The sequence below is a fragment of the Protopterus annectens genome, chromosome 3.part1, assembly GCF_019279795.1.
Source record: "Protopterus annectens isolate FY-2018-M chromosome 3.part1, PAN1.0, whole genome shotgun sequence".
NCBI lineage: Eukaryota > Metazoa > Chordata > Ceratodontiformes > Protopteridae > Protopterus > Protopterus annectens.
The window spans coordinates 1,318,288,288-1,318,300,738 of record NC_056732.1 but is presented as its reverse complement, the minus strand read 5'-3'; the positions used below and the strand labels follow the sequence as shown (position 1 = coordinate 1,318,300,738).

Below are 12,451 nucleotides of genomic sequence, written 5' to 3'. Positions count from 1 at the left end.
GTGGCCCACCTAGTCACAAAAGGGTTCGCATCCAGATCAAAAGAGGTCATTGTGCCCCAGTACTCATCCCTCATCAGACCCATCATAGAGTACAATGCCTCATTTGGGCTGTACCTTACAAGACACCTGCAACAGCTGGAAAGACCACAGAAGTACCTCACTAAGGGGATCACTGGCCTCAAATAGATGCCCTATGCAGCTCGACTGAAGAAACTCCAGCTGTACTTGGTTGCATACCGCCTGCTCAGAGGTGATCTCTGCCTGACGTACAAGGCAATGTCCAACACAGGATTGATGGACATGTTGCACCTAAAGAAAGCCATATCCCCTCGAGCCACATGCTCTAGGGATCTAAACCTCACCACAACAGTAAATAGGACTGCTGAAGAGATAGATTCCTGTCCCAGAGACTTCCCATGCTTTGGAACAAGATTCCAATCTACATTAGGCAGAGCTCCTCGCTAACACTCTTCAAGAGAAACCTTGATGAGTGGATGGGAACAGAAAGTTTACCTCCGGGATCACTTGAGTGGCTCTGTTGGACAGAGGCACAGGGAACTAATCTAAGGGGGCGGCGGAAGCCAACACATTCTGGCTAGGCTTATAAATGCATTCGGGCAGATAACCTAGTACCTACCTATGAACCTATGAACCTATAACAAAAAAATAGACAAATCCATGAATACTGAACATTTTGTCACAAATAACATTAACATTCACATAACCAAGGTTAACAATACCAAATAGACAGGCAAATATCACCAACAATTCCTCTCACCAAATGAAAACTATAAAAGAAAAAAGTGCACACTTAACACCAACGACTAACTTTTTCCAAAACTTAGAAACTACTTGCTTACCCTCTTAACATAAACCAGACGATATAAAACCAAATTTGGTGGGGGCTACGCCCTCCAAAGTATATATACTACCTTTTTTTAACCTTACAGTACTGTACACACTGCCACTACATCCGGGAGTGCACAAAACATCTGCTATATTACTTTAGACACTTATAAAAATTTAAAGAGACATACCAACATTTAGAAACACTACAACACTACTTTCTATGAAACTGTTGACATTCTGACAACTGGCACTTTAAGTTACAGTAATATTTTTTTTTTCTCACAAGCAATTCACAGGTGAAGGGAAACACATCATGTCTATGGCTTAAAATTTGGTATTTTAAAATTCAGCATTGTAAGCTTTCGATATAATGACACTCGGTCAAATGAGTTTTCAGTATTTTGAAAATTAGGGATTGTGGTCTTGGTAAAATAAATTTCAGTATTTTAAGTCTGAGGTCATGTGAAGTAGATCAATGTATATACACACATATACATATACATAAACTCTTTCTCAAGAAGTATAAAAACAACAATTTTGACACAGAGACCCTCTAAGCTAAAAAATACCCATTGAGAAGTAAAAATCCTCAGACTGTGGAATCCAGGGACCACAGCCCAATAAAAATTTTGCCTAATTCTCCAAGACAGCAATAAAACAAACTCATCTCTTGTCCAGAGAGTGAGATTTCACACACTGATTAAAACATCTGGATAGTATTCAGTGATTAAAACATCTGGATAGTATTCAGTGATTAAAACTTCTGGATAGTATTCAGTGATTAAAACATCTGGACAGTATTCAGTGATTAAAACTTCTGGATAGTATTTAGTGATTAAAACATCTGGATAGTATTCAGTGATTAAAAGTTCTGGGTAGTATTCAGCTTCTTCATGGATGATGTTCCTCAAACCCAACTCTGGAACTGAAGACTATGTTATCTTATACTGCTATTTAGCAACATTGTTCACAAAAGGAAGTTCTTTTTAATAATAGTAGTTGGAATGTAGATGTTTTCTCCATCAGGAAATTTCCAAATTCTAATGTGTTTGAATGTGCTCTCCTATGCTGTATTAAGATTGTCATGTATGACTTTGTATTTATTTCTTTACTTTCATAGTTTATAATTCTTTACTCAGAGAGTAGAGGTGTTGCATACCTTAACCAAGACCAGATATCTTTAAGGAAGTGTAAGGCATACCATCAGGGACTGCAAAGACAGCTCTGAACCTGGAGTAACCATTGATATGAAGGGTAAACATACTGCCTTCTTCAGCTACATTAGGAACCTCAGAAGGAATAACCAGTGCTACTCTACATTTATCTCTGATGGGCTATCTCTACTCTTGTGCAGAAATCAGAGCTAACATCCAGACTATCTCTCCACATGTTCCATTACTCTCCAGTTTGTCCACTTACTATTCCAACAATAGTCATCATAGAGTAAGTCACATCAACCCTCTCCAAAATGATACTTATTTCCATGTACCCTGATAATGCTCCAGGATGTTCACTTGCAAGTATCAGGTACCATGTAGCTCCAAACCTCTTTTACCTTAATCTCTTCACAGGCTATGTACCTGAATCTTGGAGAAGTGCCATGGCTGTATCCTCTTTAGAAGGGTGGCCCCCATGGCTGACCACACTGAAACTAGGAGTACTACTTCTACTAGAATAGCCTCAGAAGCAACGCAGCATGATAGTGCTATTTAACAGTGATATAGGCAGCCTTCAAACTGTTGTGCCAAATCAATCTGCATTTGTGAAAAGCAGGTCATGTCTGCTCAGTTTAGTTGATTTCTTTAACAAGGTTACAGAAGTCTTAGACACAGGCAGATTGTTCATATGGCTTGCCTTGACAATGCCAGATCTTCTTCTTAGAAGTGAAATTGCGTACTCAAGGTCTCTCACTAACCAAGTTTGTGGATATGTACGTATCTGGTGCAGTTATCTTTTCCCACATGACATACATATTTTCCAGAAGAGCCTAGATGCCATAGTGTGTTACCCATGGGCTCACCTTAAACTCCAAGAAGTACAACGTAGTCACCTTTGCTAAACCCCCTGCCCCTCCTTACATTGCTGGCACATGTTTCAGAAGAGATGATATTATTATTGCTCAAAATGTCTCAGGTATATTTAGGAAGTTTTTCAGTCTCATATATCTTATCTGTCAGCACATCTTGTCTAGGTCTATACACCTCCCTTATTAAATACATCATTGAATATAATACCCCCCTTTGGAATATACCTATCTCAGCACCTTGTGCAAGTTGAAATGCCTGAAGAGATTCTTAGCTGAAAATCTCCAGTTTAAACCACCCGTAGGTTTCACATAGCTTTCTTAGAGATGATCTTTGGCTTGCATTTCATGATATAAAACTTGCTCTGATTTTTGGCCCACTCCACAGTTATAGAACAAGCAGTCTAAAAAGATCTGATCCAAATACGTAAAACCTACATTGTAAGATCAGCAGCACATTCTATACATCCAGAAAATTATTTCCTCTAATTATAATTGGATGACTAACTGCAAATTCATGCCTTGTATTAGTGGTTTGCTGTTCACTGGGAACTACTACACTCTTATTTTAGTTAACCTTCTCAATGGCTCGCCAGCCATAAGATTAGCACTAGCCTATGAATCTGTGAGCCTATAAGTGCTGTTGAAGGCAGACTTTTCTAATGCTGTGTTATTGTCACACTTGTCCTGAAGTGTATCTCTTCAGATCAGCATCATCTCAGTGTCTTATCATTAGCAGATACTACACACATTATTATCTGAGGGTGATAGACAGATAATACAAACAGGAGGCTGATTGAATATTTTTTCTTATGTGAAGTTGTTTCCTCATTAGGTTACTCTAAAATAATCCTGTACCATGTTTTGTCAGCCAAGCCAATTATTAAGCCCTATGAACAGTAACAAATAAGATGAGTCCGTCTAGACTGAGTTATGCCATTGTCACTTCTTATGACACCTCCTGCTTTATTCATTCTGCATAGCCTTCTCACTATGCCTAATCTCTCTCTGCTTTCATGAAAGTGAATACAGCCTATAGTCTAAATGATGGACAGACAAGACAAATGAAGTTAAATACGATGCCATTACTCTTATAAATGATGTCAATTTTCATTATGTAAATACAGGCATTCATGCCTTTTGACATTTTAAGCCTGTACTTTACAGTAAATGGTTGTACTTATTTACTGTATTGCAGTAAGATGGCTTTCCAAGATAAATGTAGATTTTTTGTAAAATATTAGCCTTCGACTCAATATCATTCTCTAAAATTGCTGTGCATCCCAAGTGTTCACTTTCTTACAGATGCAGTGCTATTAGAGCTGATTATATAACATATGGAAGAAAGTTCTGGAAGCAAAAAAGTGACAATACAGTTTTTCTGACTTTTATCCAAAAATTAAGTGTTTTTGTTTCAAGTGAAACCAGAACTTCATCAGAATAACCAACAACATTCTACATTCTTTTAAATAATACACTTAATTTAACTCATTACTCATTGCAGCTGAATGATGCCTCCAAGTGCTTCTGCAGTTATATCGTATTGACATCAAATATTGCTTATTCATATTTGTTTCAATAATTCCAAACCATGCTACATACAAAGTATTAAAAGCATACCTCTCAACCTCTTAGGATCATAGGATCACAGGAGGTTACTAGGCTAATGGCCCTGGGGCCCTTACAAGCCTACCCAAGAGGTTATCCCCAAAAAAGAAACCTCAATCAGCAAGTGTCACCCCTGTCATTGAGGGACACAGATGGAACCCCTGGGACAAATTTGCGGTTTCCCATCTACTCATCAAGGTTGCGCTTGAAGAGGGTCAGCAACGTAGTTTGTTTGACATGTATGGGGAGTCTATCCCAGAGACGGGGCAGCCTCTTGGAGACAAACCTGTCTCTCTAGCAGGTTTTGTTAATGTTGCATTTAGATTTAGGCCTTTCGATTGAGTAATGCGCTAGAAGTTAGAATTACAGATATGGAGCATCTCTAGTAGGTCAGGGTCCAAAATTGCCTTGTAGACGAGACACAGACCACCCCTGAGCAATCTGTATACTGCCGAGTAGAGTGATAGTGATTTGAGCCTGTCCACATATGACAGGTGCTGGAGACCATGGATTCTCTTTGTGAGGTATTTCTGTGGCCTTTCCAGTTGGTGCAGGTGATCAAGAAATCTGGACAAAGCCAGAAGTGATGGGGGCAAAGGCCCAAAAATAGGGCCACTTTTTAAATATTGTTCTTACAAACTTAGAAAGTTGATAAAATAACATATTGCATTAGCATGGTTTTTCTGAAGGGTATGAAGTCTGAAACTCAAATGCATGCTTTTATTTTCTGACTTCAAGCCTCAATGATTTGCTAGAAAAACAAAATTTTATGAGAAACTGACCAAAAATATGAGCAGAAATCCAAACAGTCTGTGAAAATCTGTACAGTTGAGAGGTATGAAGATTTCGTCTTAAAGTTTACACAGTGGCAAACTCAGCTGTATTGATAGTTGACATCTGCCTAGCACAGGAAAAGCTATATTAATTATTGCTCAATATAATATTTATTTATATTGTCATAAATGTCATGTTTTGTAAATATTTCATCAGCTAAGGAAGACAGAATGGTTTAGCCTCATATGGAAGCTCTCATCTGGGTGAACAAAATGCCACTGAAAGTATGTATATGACTTCAGTGGTTGCTGAGATATTGTAAGTTGTTTACATAATATTACAAATGTGATGGTTACCAAGTTTACTGTGACTTATAAAATAGAGTTTAAGACCTAGAACCTAAAGAATGCTACCAGTATAAAAAGAGTTTGTGCTGAAGAGTTTGGTATTTATGCTTTTTTTGTAACCCATATGGTTCCAGAGATATGAACATTTGTTTGAAATGTGAGGACATAATTTGATTCTATCAAAACGTTTAGTCGATTGGAAGTTACAGTGCAAACTTCCTGAGCTCGTTTGGAGGGAATGAATTAAAAGAGCCAATAAAAAAATACCCACCATTCAACTATTTCATGGTTCTGTCATCCCCCAAATAATTCTTCAGTACAAAAGTACATAATCACACTCAACAGTATATTAGCCCTTAGATGATGATAACATTTAAGACAAAAGGTGTGGATCATCTTGTTTTCTTTTTTATGTTTTAAGTGTAACTCAGTGTAACTGGTTGCTTTGAGTTTGATTATGTGCTTTTCTATTGATGAATTATTTGGGGAGATGACAGAACCTTGAAAAGTTGAATGGTGAGTGTTTTTTATTGGATGTTTTTTAATTAAGTGTATTACTTAAAAGAATGTGAAAAATTATTGGTTATTCTAATGAAGTTTCAGTTTCATTTGGAATGAACGTGCTTTTTTTATAATAAAACTGTTATGTGATGGGATCCACAAGTCAGAGTTTTTTTTTTATATACATGGTCAAGATATGTGATTTGATTTTCATCCAAAATGGTAGAATGATTTGTTACTGTTTGTTCAAATATCTGAGTAATGACTTGTGATTGAAATGCTTGTACATTTCACTGCTGACTGTAACCCCTAGGAAAAGAAGATGAGCTCTGTCAGTACTTCAACCTTGTTATAATAATATGAAACAGAGACTGTGTGATGTGCAATATTACATAAGGGTATTTTATCTTCATTTCTTTGTAGATCCTACTTGGATATGATTAAAGTTATAATGTTCAGCTACCTCTTCTGGTTCGTCCTTACCATCATCTTCATCACTGGAACAACGCGGATAAGCATATTCTGCATGGGTTATCTGGTCGCCTGCTTCTATTTCTTGCTCTTTGGTGGAGACCTTTTGTTGAAGCCCATCAAAAGTATACTGTTTTACTGGGACTGGCTGATTGCGTACAATGTGTTCGTAATTACAATGAAGAATATACTGTCAGTAAGTGTTAGCAAACTTTATGTAAACAACAGCATAAACTACGTCATAAATGTAATATTTCATTCAGCACTGACATTTCTTGTTGATGTATTTAATAATATCTGTGTAGTTGGTAAATAGCAAGCACATTATCAGACTGCATTGTAAGACCACTGCTTGCTGAATTCATATTCTGCATTAATCTGCACTCCCAGCATGGCTTGACTACTTGTTTGGGTCAGGGAAGGTTATATAACCTCTGAATATCATATACTTATGGTATTCCTGCACAGAATAGCATACTGATGAGGTAGGTTTAATGGAAACGTGATTAGTGTCAGCTGCCTGCAGTATAGTACTCAGTGATTCTTCCTAGAGGAATGAATCTTATTTTGCAAAAATGCAGAACATGGTTAAATGCCAAAATATTTGGAGTTTTTAGTCTATTTCTACAGATATCATTGAGGTTGGAGAGGTTGCCTTACGAGAGGAATTCTGCTTCAGCTTTCCAGGTGTATCAGCACTTTGCCTGTTTAGGCTTCCTGTGTCAGTACCTCTAATGACATCCATGTTTAACTGTATGACTAATTGTATTTGTCAGAATACTTTCTGATGCTGTGTTTACACTTCAAAGCTATTTAAAATAAATGGACTGCACTGGCTTTTCTTATCCTTGTTTCATTAAAGTCCCAGTTCTTGAAGCTATCGTCCTTCAGTTATTTTATTTTCTGTTCTCTGCATTTTTGCATCAAGTCCTTCTTTTCTTCAGTTTGTTGAACAGTGTTGTGCAGTCATTCATATCATGAATGCATACTTTTTTTTTCAAATAAGTAATATTTTATTTATTTATTTATTTTACATTTGTTAACCGGGCTAGTCCAGCTGGATACATTTCCATTTTCAGTAGAGGCCCAGGGAGAAAAGCTCCAATAGTAACACAGCAATATAGTAACACACAAATATGTCATGCAGTTATTATACAAAGAAAGGATGTTAAAATATTAAGTAATGAGAATTAATGTAAGGAAAATTACATTGGTTAGCTCTAATCTAACAGGATAGGGTAAGTCACTTTACAGTATGATGGTAATGTATACTTTGTTTCATTAACATTTATACCTTTAGTAGCAAGCAGTGTTTTAGATGTTTTCATTGCACATCTGTTCTCCCTTCATCATTTCTGACATGTTCATTTAGTATCATAATTGCCTAAATGTCCTCACTTTGAAAGGCCTGTCTGTACATACACTTTCAGTTTTGTTTAGTCAGTAGCTTAATTAATCAATATGTTTTGTCAGGCTGGTCCCCTTCCTCTGTGCTACTCTCCTATCTCTTGCTTTAAAAATGATTTGTGCATGTTTTTATTTCATTGCATTCCTCTAAAGGTTTTGAACCCTGGTCTACTGCATATAAGCCCTGTAATTCTTCCACACGTGCCATTTTCATTGTTAACACATTTTGTTATTTGATTGTAAAATAAGCAAATCAGGTTCCCTGCACTCCCACAAGGCCTTGTGATTGTGGTGTGAATACAGTAATCAGTCTTTGTGACTAGCAGTCTGGTATGTATTAGAAAGCAATTTATAATGTGCTGTGGAGACTTTGGAGTTAAACAAGGCTATTCATTGTCTATTCTGTTTGCAACAAACCACTGCAGTTCACATACAATTTAAGGATCAGGTAAAACACGGCAGTGGACAGTGGAACGTTATACAGGCTTCATTTTTCTCCTACTAGACCTGCATGGTGTTTTAATTAAAAAAAAATAACTGGGTCTGGTAAAAAAATGCAAGAAATCAGAAAGAAGTATCTTAACTACAGGACATAAATTATTGTTTAATATATTCTTAGCACTAGTGTGCTGCATTGAAGTTTTACACCAGGGACAGCTGGAGAAAAAATTAAATAAAATGACAAGAACAGTCCAAAGTTTATGGCCATAAACATTATATAGTTCTTAGAATGGCTATGCAACACTGGTCAGGATGGCAGTACACATCATATGTAAGTAATAGTAACTTTGTATGTTTTCAAATTATTGCATCACTAAGAGATACCCATTTAAATTTAGTGACTTGATTCGAACTGGTAAGGATGTGACAAATGACATTGATTGCAATTGTCATTGCCAGAGTGAATTCACAGAACACAGACTGGCTTTTACAGCAGTCATTTGCCCGCAGAGAGGCACAGCACACCTCCCCACGCTGAGGATATCAGATGGGAACTTGAATGACCTGTACCATCTTCATTATACTTTCCATGACCCGTACCATCTTCATTATTCTATCCATGACCCAAGACCTGTACCATCTTCATTATACTTTCCATGACCCGTACCATCTTCATTATTCTATCCATGACCCAAGACCTGTACCATCTTCATTATTCTTTCCATGACCCGTACCATCTTCATTATTCTTTCCATGACCCGTACCATCTTCATTATTCTTTCCATGACCCGTACCATCTTCATTATTCTTTCCATGACCTGTACCATCTTCATTATTCTTTCCATGACCTGTACCATCTTCATTATTCTTTCCATGACCCGTACCATCTTCATTATTCTATCCATGACCCAAGACCTGTACCATCTTCATTATTCTTTCCATGACCTGTACCATCTTCATTATTCTTTCCATGACCCAAGACCTGTACCATCTTCATTATTCTTTCCATGACCTGTACCATCTTCATTATTCTTTCCATGACCCGTACCATCTTCATTATTCTTTCCATGACCTGTACCATCTTCATTATTCTTTCCATGGCCCGTACCATCTTCATTATTCTATCCATGACCCAAGACCTGTACCATCTTCATTATTCTTTCCATGACCCGTACCATCTTCATTATTCTTTCCATGACCCGTACCATCTTCATTATTCTTTCCATGACCTGTACCATCTTCATTATTCTTTCCATGGCCCGTACCATCTTCATTATACTTTCCATGACCCGTACCATCTTCATTATTCTATCCATGACCCAAGACCTGTACCATCTTCATTATTCTTTCCATGACCCGTACCATCTTCATTATTCTTTCCATGACCCGTACCATCTTCATTATTCTTTCCATGACCCGTACCATCTTCATTATTCTTTCCATGACCCATGACCTGTACCATCTTCATTATTCTTTCCATGACCCGTACCATCTTCATTATTCTTTCCATGACCCGTACCATCTTCATTATTCTTTCCATGACCCGTACCATCTTCATTATTCTTTCCATGACCCATGACCTGTACCATCTTCATTATACTTTCCATGACCCGTACCATCTTCATTATTCTTTCCATGACCCATGACCTGTACCATCTTCATTATTCTTTCCATGACCTGTACCATCTTCATTATTCTTTCCATGACCCGTACCATCTTCATTATTCTTTCCATGACCTGTACCATCTTCATTATTCTTTCCATGACCCGTACCATCTTCATTATTCTTTCCATGACCCGTACCATCTTCATTATTCTTTCCATGACCTGTACCATCTTCATTATTCTTTCCATGACCCGTACCATCTTCATTATTCTATCCATGACCTGTACCATCTTCATTATACTTTCCATGACCCGTACCATCTTCATTATTCTTTCCATGACCTGTACCATCTTCATTATACTTTCCATGACCCGTACCATCTTCATTATTCTTTCCATGACCCGTACCATCTTCATTATTCTTTCCATGACCCAAGACCTGTACCATCTTCATTATACTTTCCATGACCCGTACCATCTTCATTATTCTTTCCATGACCCATGACCTGTACCATCTTCATTATTCTTTCCATGACCCATGACCCGTACCATCTTCATTATTCTTTCCATGACCTGTACCATCTTCATTATTCTATCCATGACCCAAGACCTGTACCATCTTCATTATACTTTCCATGACCCGTACCATCTTCATTATTCTATCCATGACCCAAGACCTGTACCATCTTCATTATTCTATCCATGACCCAAGACCTGTACCATCTTCATTATTCTTTCCATGGCCCGTACCATCTTCATTATTCTTTCCATGACCTGTACCATCTTCATTATACTTTCCATGACCCGTACCATCTTCATTATACTTTCCATGACCTGTACCATCTTCATTATACTTTCCATGACCCGTACCATCTTCATTATTCTATCCATGACCCAAGACCTGTACCATCTTCATTATTCTTTCCATGACCTGTACCATCTTCATTATTCTTTCCATGGCCCGTACCATCTTCATTATTCTTTCCATGACCTGTACCATCTTCATTATACTTTCCATGACCTGTACCATCTTCATTATTCTTTCCATGACCCGTACCATCTTCATTATTCTTTCCATGACCTGTACCATCTTCATTATTCTTTCCATGACCTGTACCATCTTCATTATTCTTTCCATGACCTGTACCATCTTCATTATTCTTTCCATCAAATGATCACATAACTCATTCACATCTCTTGGCACCTCCATGCAAAGCCATGAGTCATTGTTTTAATTTTTTACTACTTAATCTGGCGTCTTTTAGGATTCCTTGTGGCTAATGATGTCAACAAGTGTGTCTCTGGTACATAATGTACCTCAAAGGCTTATAATTTGCAGGACTTATTCTTAGGGACAGTCACAATGCAGTTAGTTCTAAGTACAATAAGACTTCTTTCCCCCATCTTTTTCCCTAATCTCCTCCATCTCCCTCCCATGGTTCTAGTGCTCATACTAGGGGCAAATGAAGGAGCTGCCATTCAGGCAGCCATGAAGGGAGTTCAGTCCCATCCCCCATTAAACTTGAACAGGACCACCGCATCCCAAAAGCATAAGGATCTAGTTTCATCCTCCATATCACTGTCAGTTGCATTTACGAGTGATTCTAATTGTCCCCATGCCAAAACTACCCAGTGGTCATAATGAGCTGAGCTAAAGGAGAATAACTTTTTTATACTATAATCAGCCTTGACCTTACCTCCCACAGATCTGGCATCAACAAAAAGAACCAGAAGTCCACTGTTCTATTACTTGCAGTTTAATAAAATCAGTAGGATAAAACAAAGCTTTCGAGTAAAACTCTTCCTCAGTGTATAAAACGCAAAATTGCATTCATTTCTTATATATCACACACAGCCAAACAATTAACACATCAGTTAAGAATTTAAAGTGCCCCAAGGACATATACAAATATTTTAGATGTATATATAAATATATATATGTATATATGTATATGTGTATATATATATATATATATATATATATATATATATATATACACACACACACACACACACACACACACACACACACACACACACACACACACACACACACACACATTTAAAAACATAATATTGCACACATGACTACACCACATCATGTTTATCTTTCAAAATTGGTTTGATACTATTACTGCTATTTAACACCGGTGGGTGGTCAGCCCTAAAATAGTTGTTACATCTGATCCATTTATATTCAACCAACTCAGTTTTATTTACTAGATCTCCTCCATTTTTACTGGCAACTAATACTTGCAGAATCCTACACTTAAACTTATGCACTAAACCCGAAGCAGACACATGTTGTGCTAGTGTATTAGTAAGAACATTCCTATGGATATCGGACAAATGTGCACGTATTCTTTCTTTTAGTTTTTTTTATTAGTCTTGCCGACCTAGAAGCACTGACAGTGAACACAGTTGG

General features: G+C 37.3%; 1 protein-coding gene across 1 annotated transcript in view; it reads left to right on the top strand.

Annotated features, from left to right (window-relative positions):
* The window catches only part of PIEZO2 (piezo type mechanosensitive ion channel component 2), a gene marked incomplete in the record, with an annotated part of 2,710,318 nt that overhangs the window by 2,013,752 nt on the left and 684,115 nt on the right, over positions 1-12,451 (top strand). The window contains 1 exon segment of the mRNA XM_044067359.1: positions 6,526-6,769. Within this exon segment, the coding sequence (XP_043923294.1) occupies positions 6,526-6,769 (244 nt within the window).